Source organism: Gouania willdenowi, chromosome 6 (genome assembly GCF_900634775.1).
Source record: "Gouania willdenowi chromosome 6, fGouWil2.1, whole genome shotgun sequence".
NCBI lineage: Eukaryota > Metazoa > Chordata > Actinopteri > Blenniiformes > Gobiesocidae > Gouania > Gouania willdenowi.
In genome coordinates this window covers 66,465,534-66,485,316 of record NC_041049.1, presented here as the reverse complement: position 1 = coordinate 66,485,316, position 19,783 = coordinate 66,465,534, and the positions used below count along the sequence as shown (strand labels likewise).

The 19,783-nt window shown below is 37.8% G+C and overlaps 2 protein-coding genes across 10 annotated transcripts in view; one reads left to right on the top strand and one right to left on the bottom strand.

Annotated features, from left to right (window-relative positions):
- The window catches only part of LOC114465984 (kelch-like protein 36), a 32,556-nt gene extending 13,009 nt beyond the window's left edge, over window positions 1–19,547 (top strand). For 3 of the 9 annotated variants that reach the window (XM_028451389.1, XM_028451388.1, XM_028451387.1), the window contains one exon: window positions 18,521–19,547. In XM_028451389.1, the coding sequence (XP_028307190.1) occupies window positions 18,521–18,859 (339 nt within the window). In that variant the 3' untranslated portion in view covers window positions 18,860–19,547. Of the gene's footprint in view, window positions 1–3,032; window positions 4,596–7,885; window positions 10,640–16,051; window positions 16,625–18,520 lie in introns of those variants that run through there. The other 6 variants (XM_028451391.1, XM_028451390.1, XM_028451393.1 and 3 more) reach the window with 6 other exon arrangements.
- On the bottom strand, window positions 2,852–8,532 carry has3 (hyaluronan synthase 3). The gene is made up of 4 exons (XM_028451396.1): window positions 8,436–8,532; window positions 7,801–8,351; window positions 6,707–6,808; window positions 2,852–5,529 (listed from the first exon to the last, which is right to left on the bottom strand). Exons 1-4 carry the CDS (start codon window positions 8,527–8,529, stop codon window positions 4,600–4,602), a joined length of 1,677 nt encoding a protein of 558 aa, XP_028307197.1. The 5' UTR covers window positions 8,530–8,532; the 3' UTR covers window positions 2,852–4,599.
- Window positions 19,548–19,783: the final 236 nt, after the last annotated feature.

Sequence of the window (19,783 nt, the reverse complement as noted above, 5' to 3'; positions counted from 1 at the left end):
CCTGTATTGATGCTCAGTTTGGTCATTGTTGTAAAAACTGACATGATTGTTGATAATGTGGCCCTCAGATCAGATACAAATAATGTGTTTTTTGGCGATAAAAGTTCTCCCCCTCTGGTTTATTTCAATTTACATTATGCTGGAATTTGACGCTGCTTCACTTTCTATAGAAACCAAATAAAAATACAATTTTTTTTAATCATCATCTATCGTCTATTGACTGCTGTTGATTCTGTAAGGTCTTTCCCTTTATGAACTTGAATTCAATGACATAATCGCAAACATTTGTTACTCTTTACTTACATCCCATGTGTCTATGAATTAAAATCCTTACAGGGCTGGTAATATCCGATTATTCCCAAACATGAGAGGACATGACCTACGCAGATGCAAACAATCAGGACTTTTATTTCTTTAAAATATATTTCTTCTGCTAAATTTCAGCAAACAAAAAGGATCAGTCAGGAAAATAATATTAACAACATGAGGGCAAAATGTCAATACAGGCGTTTTAAATCATGGACACGTTCAGATTAGGAATGAATGGGAAGGATTGTGTCCAAAACAGAGAGGAAACTTTTTTAATGACTTTGGGGAAATGCAGGCATTTAAGGATGGACACAGAGAGGAAAACAGCTGAGGGCTCAGAGACAACTGACCTATTATTAATGATGAAGTTCACTTAAAAAAAAAAACACAGATTCAAATCACTAAGATTCGTTAATAAATACGTCATCAAGTTATAAAATTATAAAAGTTTTTCCTCTCGTTTTTACCTTGATGCTTTGACTGGCCATTGAGTTTACACAAGGCATTAAATCAGACTCCATTGGTCACATGACATCAGTGATGCACATAGAAATATAAAGAGCAGAGACGGGCCACTTTTATCAAAGCACAATGGGGCGCCGATTGTAAAGTTGTGCATGCTGATAAACAGCAACTTTTAGAAACATTTAGCAAACCACGTTTAAAAAACAAATGTGAAAATGTTACTTTTGACCAGATTTACAGCAATATTTGTGAAATGTGTAGTATTTCTTTTCTTGTAAAAATATAATGTCAATGTTAAATCTAAATCTAAATGTTAAATATTAAATCTAAATGTGAAATGTAAATGTTAAATGATCAATGTAAATGTAAATGTAAACATAAATGTTAAATCTAAATGCTAAATGTTAGATCTAAATGTAACTAAATATTTAGCTAATATGCTAATTCACCGGAAGTACCAAAATAAAAGCTCATTCCAGTGAATTCGCTTTTTTTTACATTTAACATTTACCTTTAACATTTAACATTTAACATTTACATTTACATTTACCTTTAACATTTACATTTATATTTACATTTAACATTTACATTATATTATATCATTATTGATCAAGTATTGCTTTACATCTGGTCAAAAGTAACATTTTCATATATGTTTTTTTAACCTGGTTTGTTGATAAATATTGCCAAAAGTTGCTGTTTATTAACAAGCGGAATTTTACAATTGGTGCCCCATAAAGCACAGGGGCCACAAAAATGTGTGTATGCACCGCACCTGATCCTAGAGAAAACATTATCAACATTCATGTTAACATTTAGAACAAAGACCAATCTGAGCATTAATACAGGAAAGAACAAAGACTGTCTGTTGTTTTTTGCATTTTTAATATTCCATTGTTTTGCCGTTATGTTTTTTTGGAGCCATTTTGGGTATCGTTTATATTTGTGTGCTTCTGGAGTAATTTAGTGCATTTTTCTTGCTGTTTTCTGTGTTTTTTCTGAGTAATTTTGTTAATTTTTCTAGTTTTGCTGTGTTTTTGGAGTCATTTTGTGTACTTTTAGAATCATTTTGTGTCTTTTCTTGATATGGGTATTTCTTTTGAGTTACCCCTGTTTGTCTGTTAGTCTATATCATACCTGTATCTTTGTACCAATGTAAAAACATTCCCCATTCTAGGAATAATCAAGCTACTCTTAACAAAGTGATGTTTGCATAGTTTTGCCTGCAGTTTCAAAAGAAGATACAAAGCTACTCAAAGAACAGATTCAAGCAAATGTTTCAAATTCAGACAAAAATGAGCACACCAGCTGATCAAAGGCTCATCTTTATTAAGAATTGACAAATTACGTAATAAATAGTGTGTTGAACGGCTGGCTGAACTACTGCATTTAGGATAAATGATGTTTGTGAACGTTTCTAGTTTACGACTCTTCTGCTAACATGAAAATTTGACCCTGCAATGAACCACATACAGCATTTTAGGAAGAACAGGAAATGCCCTGAAACTATGGGTCGCCGATTGTATAGTTGCGTATGTGAAAATAAACAGCAACTTTTTTTTTGCAACATTTAGCAATAAACCACGATTAAACAAACATGTGTGAATATGTCTGTTACTTTTGACCAGATTTACAACAATATTTGTGAAATTTGTGATGTTTTTCTCATAAAAATATAATATTAAATCTAAGTATAAATGTTAAATCTAAAAGCTAATTGTTAAATGTTAAATCTAAAAGCTAATTGTTAAATGTTAAATCTAAATGTTAAATCTAAAACTAAATATTTAGCTAATATGCAAATTCACTGGAATTAGCTTTAATTTTAGCACCACCTGTGAATTTGCATATTAGCTAGATATTTAGTTTCACCTGTGACATTTAGATTTAACATTTATGTTTAGATTCAACATTTAAATTTAGATTCAACCTTTAAATTTAGATTAAACATTTAGATTTGGATTTAACATTTATATATTTAATGTTTAAATTCAGATTTAACTTTGACTATATTTTTATGAGAAAATACATTTCACAAATACTGTTGTAATTCTGGTCAAAAGTAACCTAAAAAAACTTCACACATGTTTTTTAAACGTGGTTTGTTGCTAAATGCTGCAAAAAAAAGTTGCTGTTTATTTTAGCATGCAACTTTACAACCGACACCCCAGACGAAAGACACAAACGTAAACAACAATGCTCACAGCACTTTAGAGCCTGTTAAAGTGAACTTTAAGTTGTGCTCATGTTGTTTTCAGCACTTCAGAGTGTTTCTGCAGGTGATGAGAGGTGACACAGAGTCCCAAAAAAAGGTTGAATCTAAAGACTGAGGAGGAGGTTTGAGAGAACAAACTCTTTTTTACAAACACACTGCATCCAAACAAAATGTTGCAGGCCTGTTGGCCTGTTAGGTTTGTATCCCGTCACCCTGACTGGGAAAATATGATCTGGGGCCAAATTAAAAGACCTGAGAAAATTCAAATTTGATGAAGTCTGACAACCATGATGATGCTGCACACTGTAAAATGAAGTGAAAATGTGTCTTTTTTAGTCTCAATTTACAATTGTCAAAGACATTGTTGATTTAAACAGAATAAACTGATTGTAACCCCAGTAGAACGGTTTGTGAAACAATCAGACCAGATCATCCAGCTACAAGAACCATGATGGTTACATACTGTAAATCTCATCTTCAACATTCTGATGCTGTTGGTCTTTTTCACCATGTCTACATGCTTAACACGTTAATGTGCTGCTTGTGATAATGTGGCTTACCTTATCTAAATATTCTAACTAAATATTTTTTGTTAGACTTTCCCCCCCGATATCTGATATACGATACTTTCCAACACTTAGTTTCCAGTATAATCCAATTCCAAGTCTCTCCACCAACGCAAATTACCTGCGTCATTGATTTCCAATCAACACTTTTTTCTCTCTCTTTTTTTTCCATTATCAGCAGAATATCAATGTGCACCAATATTCCATTATTATGCTGCTAATAATGGTCTGATAATATTGGTGGACTGATTAATATCAGGCATCCCTAGTAAATTGAGTAATCTTGCAAACTCCTTCCAGCTGCCTGATGTTCCTCTGAGCTTGAACTCTTTCTATTTCATCCTGTAAGTGTAAAGCCACTCTGGCTATAATCAATGACAATGATTGGTTCACCTGTCAGTCTCCCATTGCTAAGTAATATAGGCGTTACTGGCTATAGATGGAGGGCCCCATGAGCCAAAGTCCTCAGCCTCTGAGAAGAACAAAAGTTACCTGTTTTCATGCCTAAAATGCTGAAAAAAAGCCTTACCATAAGATGTGGCATGTGATTTTGAGGTACCTTTCATTAAGCAGGTTGTGAACCATTCATTGGATTAGAAATATCTCCATGTGCCTACGCAAACTACGCACCCTAGAACAGCATCTTTCATTGGGACATCTAAAAGCTAGAACCAGCTCTAGTAAATTGACTTGATTTATAAAGTCCTTTAGTTACACTGAAGTAATCCACAAGCACTTTACAATATCAGCCACATTCACCCATTCCCACTCCAATGGAGACAGAGCTGCCATGCAAGGCACTAGTCTACTATCAGGAGCATCTTAGGGTTCAGAGTCTTGCCCGAGCACACTTGGACACGTGGACAGGTGAGGCCCCTGAGTGAAGGCTCACACCACTGCTCAGATCCCACACGTCACACCAGATTTTAGCACCAGTAGAAAGATCTGTGTGTTTCTGCCTTTCGGCTAATGGCTACAACAGCTCACATGCTCCGCTAGTGAGATTTTGTTAGTGCCATACGTAACATCCTTGTGCTCCTTGTCTTATGCCTCTGCGTACGGCAGCTGGTACTGCTCCTCCCTCTTGTTGCACCGTTTGGCCACGATGGCCAGATAAAGCACCAGCAGGATGAGCCAGTAGCAAGCATACAGTATCGTCCCTGCGATAAGCAAGGCCTTCTCAGTCTCGTTGAAAGGCTCTTGAGCTTCACAGTAGACTGTGTAAACCACACCTCCAAGCAGCACCAGAGTCCACGCTGTCACCGGCACGGCACCGATGAAGTTCACAACGATCTTCCTGCGTCCCGACGTCCCCCATCCGGCCTTGTTGATGGTCAGAAGGGCGAATATTTTTGCAGGCAGCAGGCTGGACATGTAGAGCAGGGAGTAAAGTGACATGAAAATCATGACCAGGCTGCCACGGAGGAAGCAGGCGTAGGTGGCCTTTACCATCCCAACAAGCTGCACCGTCAGCAGAAAGAGGAGGATGTTCCACAGGCGCCCACGGTAGAACAAATGGACCACTGTTGCAACCAAAAAGAAAGGGAAGAACCCGGTGACCACTGACTCGTAGGTCATCCACAGGCTGTGCTTGTGGAACCAAAGGGCGTTGTAGAGCCACTCTCGGAAATAAGACTTGCTCCACCGTGTCTGCTGGTTGAGCCAGCGCAGGTACTGTGTCGGCGTCTCCGTCTGGCATTGCGATCGCGCCGTGAACTTAGTCTTGTAGCCGAAGCTGAGCACTCGGTTGGTGAGGTGGCGATCGTCTCCAAAGCTGCACTTGGAGCCCAGAAAAGTCTGGTGGTACCAGGGCTCCAGGAAGCGCTGCAGCAGTGAGTTTCTGTACATTCCCAGTGGGCCGCTGATGCACTGGACACAGCCAAAGTACGACTGGCAGGCTCGCTCGATGTTGAAGGCCATCCAGTAGCGGACGCTGCTGAGGAAGGAGATCCACGAGTCATATTTGTTGAGGATCTGAAGGATGAATAAAGAAAGGTTGTGATCTATAGTCGATGAAACCAAAGTCTTTGACTATCAATGAGTGTCTACGGACTTTTGGGAGACATTTTTAATGACTTCCTTGTGTTTGCTGACTTCTGTTTCAATACCTATTAACTGTACAACCAATATTTGCTCTTTGTTTTTTTTCTCTAACTTTTGGCATTCTGTATTACGTTTCTGTTTAATGATATGGTTTGGATCAATGGACTTATACGTTCAAGCTGGTGTGGGACTCTATCACGTGAGGTATTGTTTTCTTTCAGATCCTCTTTCATTTTCATGTGAGCACATATATGTTGAGTCTTCTGGAAATGTTGGGATTATATATAATAGAGAGGTTGCGTTTCGACCCTCCATTTAAACTAGGCTCTTCCTGTTATACAGAAATGGCCATAAACCACTTGCGTCAAACTCATGGCCCGCGGGCCAAATCGGGTCCTTTAGAACATCCAATTCGGCCTGAAGGAGAAAGTAAAAATTATAGAGAAAACATGAATCATTGTGTAAATGAAACTCAATACTTCTGGTGCCTATGTCACATGAATGTAGTCATATTTAGTGTTGAAAAACTCAAAATTCTTACAAAATCTTTCATTTTTCCTTCAATAATGCCATAATATTTCCCTTAATTAAATAGTAATTGGTCACAAGATCTATGAAATTTAAAGTGAAAATACTGTTGGGACTGATATTTATCACTTATTGCTAGAATATTGTCGGTTTCCTACATATTTTGTATTTTATGTATACGTAGAAGTGCAAACTAGGGCACAAAAATGTTGAAATTATTTGTTTTTCTGCATAAAATCTGTGGACCACAAGAAATCAAACTGCTCCGTATTTGGCCCTTGAACTAAAATGAGTTTGACACATCTGCCATAAACAATGAACACATCCCGCCAAGAGAATAATATAAAATATTCGGCATTGTTTGAAGAAAGAAATGGTTTTTCATGACAATCGGCTCATTTCAGTCACTTTTAACTGATCTGTGACCAAACTTTTTCTACTGATTATAAAAACCAAAATCAAACAACTAAAGCTCTGATCTCGGTGTATGTTATTGGCCAAACTGAAGACTCACCAAGTAATATATGGTTTCTCTAGTGGAATAAACATTAGTTTACTGGATGAGCTGAATCCACTGTACCTGGACGTCTCCACCGACTCCTCCCACCATGGCGTCTTCCTCCATGATCTTCAGCATCTCGATGGTACACGCTGGGTCGAGCACAGTGTCTGAGTCACACACCTGAAGGACACAGAGGGACGCTGTTTTTAAACGCTGACTGGCATTATTGCTAATATCCCGGAGATAAATGAGAGGCTGCTGAGGGACGTCCCAGCTGGGAACTTGACCTTTGACCCCACTGCAAGGACACAAAGGGGGTCCAACAGCTGGGGATACAAAGGCTGTTAAATGTTAGCATATACTTTTTCAACCAAACTATGGGTTTTTTTTAAAATATGATTATATCAGGTGTTAAAGTTAAACTTTTTTAATGACTGTCAGTTGTTATGGAGTTTTAAACAATTCAGTATTTATTTAGTGTTTTTAATTTCATAAAGTGTTAATGTTTGGTTGTCCCCCAACAATGGATTTGTCATAGATTTGTGAGATGTTGTTTAAGCTTGAATGTATATAGAAACATATCCGATTAAGAGGAGAACAGTCAAACCTGTGAGTTGATCTGGTTTTAATGGTTTTCAAGACTTTTACTGGAGCAATGTGGATGTATCATGTAATTTTAGTTCTGGGTTTCTATAAATAAATATGGCAAACAATACTGAAAAAGGACAAAATGTGCAAACAATAGTGAAAAAGAGATGAAACAAGTGGTATCTGTTGGGAAAAAGTTTGCTTATTTGGATGAAAAGTGACCATAAAAAACCAAAGTACAAGAACTGGATAAAAATGTCAAAAAAATATACTTGCAAAAATGAACTAAAAATAGGAAAAAGGGATATTTATTGGCAAAAGGAAGCTATAGTCTGAAAAAAGTGTTAGGAATTTTTGAAAAGGGGCAAAAATGGGACAAAGGAAGTTGCAAAATGGGTCAAAGGAAATAGGTAAAAAAAAGAGGTTCAAATAACTGACTTAATAATGGCTTTTACATAGTGTCACTGATAATGTAATGGGCTGGTCTGGATAAAAAATGCTAGGGCTGAATATTTGTCACAGTCCATCCCTGCATTTGACATTTGACAGTAAAAGTAGATGAGTTTTGGATGTTTGGGTGTTACCTGCACATAATCCACGCTGTCTCCCAGTGCTTTGAAGGCCGTGTACATCACCTCCCTCTTCCCGCCCCACTCCTGCATGATGCAGGTGTAGCGACAGCATCTGACCAGCCGTGCCACCCGAGCCGTCTCCTCCATGTGCACCGTGCTCCTCCCTCCGCCTCCGACTCCTCCCACTGAGCTCCCATCACTGTGGTAGTTCCCCTTCCACACCATGCTGCCCGCCTGGTCGGCCCCGCCCATCACCTCCTGGAAGATGTCCATCATGTACCGGTCCTCAGGTCTGTTCCCATCCACCACCAGCACCACCTTCAGTCCTGGGAAGGAGATGCGGCGGATGCTGCGCAGGCACTTCCGTAGGTAGTCCGGGTCCTCCTGGTAGGCTGCGATGCAGAGGGCCACTGAGCGGCGGAGGTGCTGGGGCCGAGCGGGGCTCCTCATCCGACGGTGCTCCAGGAAGGCGAAAAGGCTCTGGAGGAAAAGGTGAAGGGACAGGAAGGCTCCATAGAGGCCGAAGGAGAGGTGGTGCTGCTCAGTGTGGATGAACTGGTAGCCTGTACGATACATGGCAACAAATCATGACCACATGTGTTTATATACATCTATACTGTCACTTCTGAGTGTGAGAATATTATGACCTGTGACGTAGGCCAGCAGGATGGTGAAGAGGACCACTGCAGCAAAAAGGGTGGTGATCACGATGTTCAGCGCATTCCTGCAGCGAGAGGGCATCTGGACAAGGAGCAGACAGTGTGAGGGCAAAGGTCAGACAGACAGGAACCAAAAAAAAATGGAATCACATCTGCAAGAAGCAAACAGAATAATTGAGCTTTGTTACAATTTAAATCCTATAAAGCAGAACACAATATATAACTTCCATATTGTTTTTTGGTTGCTCTCAAAAAAGACAATTCTTTCAATTCTAACATTTGGTTTTAGAATTTATATCAACTTGTGAACCTCAAACACACGTAATATCCTTCTATATGTGGACATCACCACTTTGGAGAGCCAATCAGTTTTCACATATCATGTTGTCATGTCAGGATAACTTCATATTTCCACTCCCATAGAAAGTCAAAGGTGCAATAGCATCTCAATCCTACTCTGAGACTTGTAAAGTAAGGACTTTGTATGCATCCTGTAACCCTAACCTCTAACCTTGGTCTCAGGTAGAATCAGTTGAAGCTCCACTAATGGTCCAAAAATGAGTTTACGACCTCTAAACTCTCGCTGTTTGCATACTTCCATGTTTTTACAAAAAGCTCTTCTGTTGCTCTCTCTCTAAACCTTACAGAGAGTTTTTCATGAGCGTGCACGTGAGGGCACGAGTGTGTTACATGACACAGGTGGGTCTGTTGTATATATAGAGGTGCACAGTGAGAGTGAGCTCAGGACACTCACAGAGAAACACTGACATCTCGTTAGTTCACGTGTGATTTTTCCTTTGCCAGGAAAACTTTCATCAGTCACTGACGTCACAGGGACGTGAAGACATAACAGACACTTCTCCTTCATACATGGAATATCATCTGCCTGGAAGGCTGAGCTACGTTACTTTAGATTAAATGGGCTTCACCCTCAACCTTTAATGGATTTTACATGTAAAAAAAAAACTAACACTGGAATTAGGACCAGAGCCTTAACCAGAGGACACTGTGTAGTACAAATAATAAAAGACACCAGACTAAATTTAACCAAATGGTATCTATCAGAGGCACAAAATTATGGAAAACACTTCAGGAAAACATCAGAAAATGTGGCAATTACCCAACATTCAAAGCAATTCACAAAAATTGGTTGAAAACAAAGCACTCACGCACCCACAGATAATATTGTACTTTTTTCTTGGGCTCTTTTAACTCCTGACTGTTGTTTTTTCTTATTGTAAATAGTAGATGTGTTATCATGTTTCCTGTTGTCAGTCAGTTTAATGTTTGTCTCATTGTGTTGCTTAACTGTATGTTAAATGTTATTGTTCAACAGTAACAGTATGTTATATCACGTTTACCTGCCTTAGGACAATGGATGAAATGTAGCTGTTGTGCTAACTCCGGCTTATTTATGTTGACACTGTTAGCTGACACATTGATTCATATGTAATGTCCTAATTCAAATAAAAGAATAAATGAAATGAAATGAAAATGCAACAAAACAAACTTCATATTGTTAGAAAAGTCCTCTAACTAAGCCAGCCTCTTGACTTGAAAAACATCCCCAGGAAAAAAGTTAAACTTGGGAAAGAGAGGATCCAGTCAGCTGATGATGGGTTACCATGGTGATGGTAGAAGAGTGGTGAAAGTAGAAAGGCAGAAGTGATGCAATTGAGGAAAAAAAAACGACGAGAGGATTGTAAAACAATGAGCAGCACAAAGTTGAGATACTTATGGCATGTTGTGTCATTGCAGTTTGTTAAAATGGGTATTATTATCAATATTTCATTACATTCATCGACTGGGAGTGACTTCATCTGTTTGTCAGTCCTGGGGTGAACTGGGAGCCTGTTCTAGGTGTACCCTCTAAATGTGCAAACAAAAAGCAACAAACCTGCCCATTTCCAGTTTTCCTGTCCCTTCCTTTCCAGGTGTCAGCTTGTTAATCCCAAAATCTATTAGAAATCATAACCAGGCAAAGCACATAATCTTAGAGGAAGGTGGAAAATGTATTATTATTATTTATTTCCTTATTTAATCAACAGTGTTTTACTGAACGATGCACGTTTTTTTTTCTTTCGCTTTCTTTCTTTCTTTCTTTAGTGTTTATTCTTCTTATTTGTAATATTTCTCAAGCCTCTGTAACAAGTAATTTCCTCCTGGGATAAATAAAATATTTCTAATTCTAATTATGATTGATTTATTTCTTTGTAATAAATAAGGCAACTCTGTCTCATTCATAAGCCTTTTTTTCAGTTACAGTATTAGAGTACAAGTGGACTGAAGATTATTTAATGAAGCCAACACTTTTTATTGACTCTGAAGATGTAATAAACGCTAACGTGTCAGAAAAGCAGAAATTAATGGTTTAAAGCTGATTCTCTAGATCAGACATAAGCAACCGATGGGCTGTGGGCCACATGAGGCCCTTCGTCTAACGTTGTGTGACCCTCAAAAGAAATGCACAAAAGGACTCAAAACATAAAATGACAACAATAATGACAACATTATTAATGTCCAGATTGATCCTCAATCTATAAAGCAATGAATCTCTGTCTGTGTGTGTGTGTGTCTGTGTGTGTGGCTCAAATATCTCTGCGGTTCAGGGACAGACAGAGCTGAGACTTTCAACATGGCTGCTGCTTATTACTCACCTTAGTTACAAACGTTGCTCACTGAGGATACCTATATATTTACAGGGTGTTTTTGTCCAGATTGATCATTATTCTAAATGCTGATATTTAAGTCTAGAATGTGGCCCATAGATAAGATACAATCCCATTTCTGTATTCCCGTCTCTGCTCTATACAACATATACGGACACATAAACTGCATACAACAATTTATAATTGTGAATACTTGGGATTTGACGGAAAAAATTAAAAGGACCAAACAAGTCGAAGACGTTTGTCCTTGAGGGAGAACTTGCTCCTCCTTTTCACTGTTTGTGTTTCTCTCCTGTGTCTCTATGGTTAATAATCACTCTAATTAAAGGGGAGGGCGGTGCTTGGGACCAGTTGCGACAGAGTAACAATTTGGCCCTTTCATTCATATAATTACCTACTGACCCCCACCCCCAGGGTGCTGCTTGCACCCCACCTGGTCAAGTGCCGAGGTTATGGTTTCATCCTATACTCTGAAAGCTGAAGTGCAATTAGAGAAATCTAAACTATATGCCACATCAAGTTTGGAAGGTTATTTAAAAGACTTTAGCATGAATAAGTTAATAATCTGCATGTAAAATAAACTGGCATGAGCCACTGATGGCCCGTGGGCCACATGCGGACTTCGGTCTACGTTTGTACGGCCCCTAAAACAAATCCCTTAAAGAGTGTGATTTAAGTAGTTGGAAGGATTATGAAATTCAACACGATACGCAAAATAATTCCAAAAACAAAGACAAAATGACTGAAAAATGCACAAACATCAAATATAAACAAATAAATACACCAAAATATTCCATAAACATGCAAAACAGAAAAATACACAAAATGAAAGATAAATGACAAAGGCAGAAAAAAAATATCCAAAAAGACAGAACGACATAAAAGAAACAATAACAACCAAAAAAAGACAGGAAAATATTCCAAAAAACAACAAAAACTCCTAAAGGACATTTCCACTTTTGTTGTCCACATTTTGATTAAAGTTTCCCATCTCTGGCCTATGTCATGAGCTATATTATGATTATATTTAAACACATTTCTTCAGTACTTTTATAACTAAATTGGTGGAATGCTGACTTTTTTACGTTTAATTAAAGATAAATCCATGTGGTCCAGTGTGTGTTTTATCTGTGTGATATTGGAACTACAAGGGCAGACCTGGTGCTTCTAATTGTAAATCACTGACATCCTCCAGGGAAACGGGTTGTTTTAAATCTACTGAGGGTCAAAGAGAGATGAGCCTGTGATCCAAGGTGGATTATGAGCAGGCAGAGGTCTGAACGCCCCGGGGGCCACCAGGCCAGTTTCCAATCGTTAGTGGTTTGACTGGTGTGATTAGAGGGCCCCAATCAGCAGAGAGGGTTAATATAGGGTTGGGTGCTGGGATCAAAGGCCCTGTCGCTTCCTCTAGTCTGATATCAAAGGGCGCCGATTGTAAAGTTGCGCGTGCTAAAATAAACAGCAACTTTTCACAACATTTAGCAACAAACCACTTTTAAAAAACATATTTGAATTTTTTTTGTAACTTTTGACCAGATTTACAGCAATATTTGTGAAATTTATTTATTTTTTCTTGTGAAAATATAATGTCAATATTAAATCTAAATGTGACATTTAAATATAAATGTTTAATCTAAATGCGAAATGTTAAATGCAAATCTTAAGTTAAATCTAAATCTAAATTGTCACTCTAAATGTTGAATGTAAATCTTAAATGTTAAATCTAAACCAGAGAGACATGTAAACCCATGTAAATTTGCGATGGTAAAACAGGGGACGGGACCCAGATAAGCAAACTGCTTCTCTCGTCTCCTTTTTCGGCATGTACAAAAAAAAAAAAAAAAAAAAAGTGAATGTAACCATGTCGGAAATAAACTGAATAAATAAATAAATAAATCTAAAAGTTAAATCTAAATCTTAAAGTTAAATCTAAATCTTAAATGTTAAATTTAAATCTAAATGTTACATTTAAATATACATGTTTAATCTAAATGTTACATTTAAATATACATGTTTAATCTAAATGTTACATTTAAATATACATGTTTAATCTAAATGTTACATTTAAATATCCATGTTTAATCTAAATGTTACATTTAAATATACATGTTTAATCTAAATGTTACATTTAAATATACATGTTTAATCTAAATGTTACATTTAAATATACATGTTTAATCTAAATGTTAAATCTAAATTGTGTCTGAATTAATCGAATGTCAATATTTAGATTCAACATTTTTACAAGAAAAGTAAATATCACAAATTTCACAAATATTGAACCTGGTCAAAAGTGTTAGCTCACCAATCCTGGTTGAAGTCTCTGATCATGTTTATGCATTAAGAAGCAGCAAAGCCAGGTCACAGATAGCTGCAAACATACATATTTACCAACACATCTGATGAGTAAAAACGTGCTCATTTAAACCCCTCCCACTGGGAAAAACAATCAATGCTGTGCGAGACGGAGGTGGGAGTGAATGATGGGTTTGGTCAGAGAACATCAATGCTTTACACAGCTCAGGGAGGAAGAGGAGGAGGAGGAAGAAGAAGAGGGATGTATGGACTAAGACAGAGAAGGGCAACTTCTATCAGAACGGGGCCCAAACCAAATGTGTTTCTCTGATATGGGGCCACATTATCAACATTTATGTTAGCATTTAGAATAAAAAGCAATCTGAGCATTAATGCAGGAAATAATAATGGGTTTTTGTCATCGTAGTCCTTTTGTGTGAGTTTTTATGGTGTTTATTGAGTTGTTAGACATTTCGTGTGTTTTTGAATTCATTTTGTCTATATTTACTTGACAATACGAAACATTTTTGTTGTCTTTTTGTGTGTTTTTCAAGTCATTATGTAGGTTTTTGTTATATCTTTTGTTATTGTCATTTTGTGCAACTTAGTTGGCATTTTGCGTGTCTTTGAAGTCCTTTTGTACACCAGTACAAAACGAAATCTCATCTGTAGTGGCAGCATTTCAGAGCATGGAGGATGAGGCGAGACATTTAATGTTAACCTAACCACTAGGATCGAGTGTATCATAGTGCATCATGTTATTCCTGCAGTCTGAACCTGATTTCTTCCTATAAAACAGAGGGAGTTTTTTCTTCACACTGTCGCTAAATGCTTGTTCATGTGGATCCTGTTGGGTTGATTCTTTCTTACGATGGACTTTATATTTTGTTAAGCTTTGAGATGACTTTGTTGTCATGTGCGCTATATAAATAAAGTTGAATTGAATTTAGTGTATCTTTGTTATCATTTTGTGTACTTTTTTTCTGTGTTTCTGGAGCTTTGTGTGTTATGTTGGGCTTCATTAAACTGATACGATTTTGTTTTTTGGGGGCCGTACGAAATTAGACCAAGGGCCACATGTGGCCCACGGGCCACCAGTTGCCTATGTCTGGACTAAGGTGAAGAGAGGAGGGTTTTGCAGAAAGAAACCCTGGACATCACTGACATCACTAACCCTGACCCTGTGAAAGGACCAGTAAAAACAGAAGAATGAGATCAGAGTGTAACCTAGACACACTCATGGAGTGAAGTGTACTCAAGATAAGAGACACTTGGGTCCCCTCCATTATTAATAGTATCTAACTCCAGGCTTGCATGCCATATTCGACCCATTACATCATCCAATCCAATAATTGGCCTGATTTTGCCCTGATACAAAATTATAGAGAAAAAAATTAATCAAATAATTTTGTTTCTGATGTTTTTTTTTTGTTGTTTTTTTTTTTCAACCAAATCTGTTGCTTGAGAACCAATTCTCCAGGATCTGCTGTAAGTCATGATTTACATCTATAAAAGATCAACTAAGGCAAAAGATTGTCCAAAAATGCTTTAATAATTCAATGCTGGTACACTTAAAATGTCAAAATCAAACTGGGTTTAATATGGCCCCTAAATTATAATAATTTTTTTCACTCCTGTAGGAAAAATGTACAGATATTGTTCATTTTTACTGGTCCAAAAGGATATAAATTAAAATCCATCAGTGAGTCAGGAAGTCAATAATTAAATCATTCATGTTCTTGTTGCACAGACTTCCCACTTTTTTTCTCCCTTCAGAAGAAACGCATGTATGTTTAACCGTGTTTACACGGCCCCTCCAAGGTGTTGCTTTTGAGGAGCAGAACACAAACCAGCCTTTGACAACCTTACATAACGAGGACGTGATGTCGTACGAGAAAAGATAAAGTAACTCACAGTTGAGCATGAAAGCAAGAGAGAAGGAAACAGATGTAGTATTAAAAATGTACATCGACGAATCCAAACCCAAAGTAATGTTCTGTATCGAGGGTACGTACAATTGGACTAAAAAAGCTAATGGTTCTAAAACTGCCCAAAAAACTGGGCGTAGCCATTTTGTGTGGAGATGCACAAGAAATCTCATTTTGAAAGAACAAAGCAGCTACTTTTACATTTAATGCATTTCAACTCTACTGATCTGCTATCTTGACTTCAGATGATGGATAGCATAACGCAGTGGTTCTCAAACTTTTTTGGCTCAAGTACCCCATTTGTTCAACATTTTGCTTAGAAAACGATTTAAAAACAACTATAGAGCATAATGGTGGAATGAACGAGTGATAACACACATTTTTAAAAATCTCATTTTGTAAATAAGTGGAAAAAAACAGTATTTTGATATCAAGAGACCTTTTTATGTAAAAAAAAAAAAAATTAATTCAGCATTTTTTAAAATCTACTTTAATTTTTCCAAAATTTCAGGTGATCCCATTTCAACTACAGGCAACCATGCATGGGGTTCCGACCCTAAGTTTGAAAAACACTGATTTAGTGGTTCCTGAATAGATTTTTTTCTATAGTTTTTTAAAAAATAATTTCCTGTCATCTCATGCCAAGACTGACACTTTTTTTTGTTATTTTTCCACTCTCTCTCGCTCTCTCTCTCTCTCTCTTTCTCTCAAGTACCGCCTGTACTGCCATTGCGTTGAGAAACACTGGCCAAGCGTTACTACCCAGCAGCTTCCACAACTTTGTTGACATTTTGGACATGCTTTGGCAGTACAGACTCTGTCACAGAAGGCCCATCCAACCCAAAATACAAGATGAGACAAAATAAGGAAAGCAAGGATTAGAAAAGACAAGAGAAAAAGAGACAAAACATTATATGACACGACAAGATACAATAACACCCGATGAATTGAGATTAAATGAGATAAAACAATATAAGGTATGATGAGATTAAAAAAAAAGAAACTATACCCTATGACAAGATATGATGAGATGAAATGAGGTGTGATAAGACAAGATAAGAAATGTGAAGATGAAATTGAATAAGAAGAGATGCCAAGAGACAAGTTAAGGTATGAAAAGACATGATATGAAACAAAAAAACAAGATTTGATAGAATAAGGTAAGATCAGAGATGAGGCAAGTTAAAAAAAAGACAAGGAAAGGTACCGTATGACCAGATACGACCAGGTACGATGGGATGAGAGACACGACACGATGACTTCAGCAGGATTTTGTACCTGCTGATACCATTGTAGGAAACATGGCTGAGGATTTCATATAACGGCAACACCTGACCTGGCCAGCCTAGAATACTTAAAAAAAACAATAAAACATACTCAAAGATACAGTATGGATAGAAATAATCAATCCATCCATTCATTTTGTGACCCATTTGCTCCTTCTGGATAGAAACAATGATACATAATATAGTTCTTTAACCTTAGGTTCATGGTGGGTCAAGATCCAAATGTGGGTCACAGATCCTGTTAAAAGGTCCATGATATTATTTCACAAAGTCTGATTTTACTTACAACAGTAGTACAGTAAAAGATAACATTTGGTTCTTACTTACTAAGATGGACAATTTCCTAATATTCCCAACAATTTTTACAATTCTTCAACAAAACTACAACGTTTGATTTAGCTGTTACTACTGTGGTGAACTGTGATATAACAGTTTGTATAATAGTTTCATTAAAATATGGCACAGTTGTCTATTACCTGCATCATGGACAAGGCTCACAACTTTATTACGTCCCATTTATTGTAAAAGACTGATGTATATTTTAGAATAATAGTCCTACTGGCCCCTACTGAAAATCAAACTTCTACAGTGCAGTGTTTTTTGGGAGAAAATAGCTAAAATTGGATTGGTATTGCACTTTTCACAGGTAGAAATCACACAGGGCTTCACAATAAAACAGAAAAAGAGTGTGGATCATTCATCACACTGCAGTATCTGGTGTAAAAATGTACAAACATGTTCACAAAGGGGTTGAAAGAGCCTGTTTGGACACATGATACTGACGTTATATTACCTTCTAGATGGACAGGGTTTGATTGTACCCATAGTGGATCTGTCTGTGCTGCATCTGGATGCTTTCCATCAGTGAGGATCTTTCTCTGGTTTCTGTTACCAGTCTGGCGTTTGCTCAGAATAAACTCTTAGTTTTTGGCTACATGCGAGAATGGATGAAACACATCATTGGTAAATGCAGAAATGTAATATTATATACTAATATTATACTAATAATAATTACAATATAATACATTGTACGAGAGCACTCAGAGCGCGCAGACCTCTGCCAAGCACCATGTATCCTCTTTGTCAGATACTGGCAGGTATATGGATCAGTGATCCTGATCATGGTACTATAATCATTCACAAATTAAAGGCTTGGAATACATTTCTATCCTCATTAATAACAATAAAGTGGGTCCAAATGTATGGGAACTCCCTTTTTTTTCCCCAAAAATCCTAATAAAATGCAAAATCCAGTTCTGATCCAGATGAAACCAGTTGGGGTAATTCAGGAGCCTCAACCAACCCAACGTAACTGAGTTTAATTTCATAAAGATTGGTTGATTACGAACCGAGATATAAAGTTTTTAAATTTAGCCAAAAATGAGAGATATGGGTTTTTGACTGATTCACTATCTGTATATTGTACCAGATCTTTTACAAAAAAATGATGTAAAGTCCATCTTTGGTTAAAATTTTGTCCAAATCTCTTTTACTTTTGATGTAATCCAGACAAACAAACCAATAAATACCAGTGAAAATATTACCTCCTTGATGAATGTAATTACCAATAATAATATAAGGTAATGTATATTAATATTACAATAAATACTGTATTTAGTAAAGTGAAAAAAAAAAGGCTGTATTTTTAAAATAAAATCATGTAGCTCTTTATGCTAAACAGCCACTAGAGCAGGCGGGTCCAGCAAAGGCCAACGATGCCATGGAAAAATCAAACGTTTCCTCACGAGTGATCAGGGAACACAAAGGACCACACAAACTCATTCTTTCAAAAAGTTCTTTTAAACAGCAGTTATAGTAGGAAAAGTGCTCCATGCAGCATGACCACAACTGCTTTAATGAGAACTCATTCATCTTGTCCAAAACTTTCCATCCAGGTTGAGCCGTGCTCTGAATGCTTTCATTCATTCACTCTGATGAAGGACGTGGGCTCAAACTGGATCTCAGATGATCACATCTTAATCCTGAGGTGGGCTTCTGCTCAGTTATTACCTTTTTTTATTTTAAGAAGAACATCTGAGAGCTCTTACCTTCCTGATACAGAAGACCCTCTGTCTCCAGCTCCCCCCCTGGACTTCAGCTCCTCTCCTCTGCACAGCGTCCTTCTTGTTCCGTCTCCCTCCTTCAGCTCATATACTACATCTTTATTCCGAGATCACACATCCCAAAATGCAGCAGGCGGTTTTAAACCAGCAGCCTCCACCTCATCTCTGTGAGTGAGACTCCTCCTCCTCCTCCTCCTCCTCCTACCTCTCCTCCTCCATCACCCAGGACTGTCCTGGGACGTGAAGGTGTGATGCTGCTGCTGCTCTCGGCCTGTGATGCTCTCCATCCCAGAAGGTCAAAGCGAGGTTGTAAAAGTGATGAATGAGGGCCAATAAGAGGGAGCGACTCCTCCCTCAGGCCTGATCTGCTCCCTTCTCCTCCCCAGGTGTGCTCTGCCTCTCTCTGCTGCAGGATCTTCTCGTCCTTCTCCTCTGTGCTGAGCCAGGCTGATTCACTCCCTCACAGCCACTCACCCCCCCCCCCCCTTCTGACACCTCCCAAACCTCTTTTTCCCCAGCTCTGCAATGCAGCCACCAACAGGCCGGGGGACTCTCCACCTCTCTGCCTGACTCAAAGCATCCTTTATGGGTTTATTTGTCTTTCCTCCCCCTCTCCCTCTGCCCCTCCCTCCTCCCTCCCTCCCTCTCTCCTCCCTCTCTCCTCCCTCTCTCCTCCTGCTCTGAGCCTGAGTCACTGACGTCCTGCAGGTTAAGCGGCAAGACTTGAAAAATCAGAGCTCAGCTGCCAAAGCCACTGAAACTTCTATTTATGTGAGCGTCTCTTTCAGGGTTTGGATCAATTCCATTTTTCAGTTACAATTACATCTTCAATTACCCATGTTCAATTACGATTACAGTGACCAGCATTTTTTTCCAATTACAATTAAATTACAATTGTTTTTTATCCTCAGTAAGTCATTTACAATTACGTTCTCAATTACTAAAATTCAATTACAATTAAACACAATTACTGAGTCTGAAATGAATAAGTCCATAAAAGTGAACCTTCCTCTTGTGTTAGCTTTCTGTTAGCATCTCGTATGATAACAGGTCCTAAATCAGCTGTAAAATACACTAAAAACAAATATCTATCAT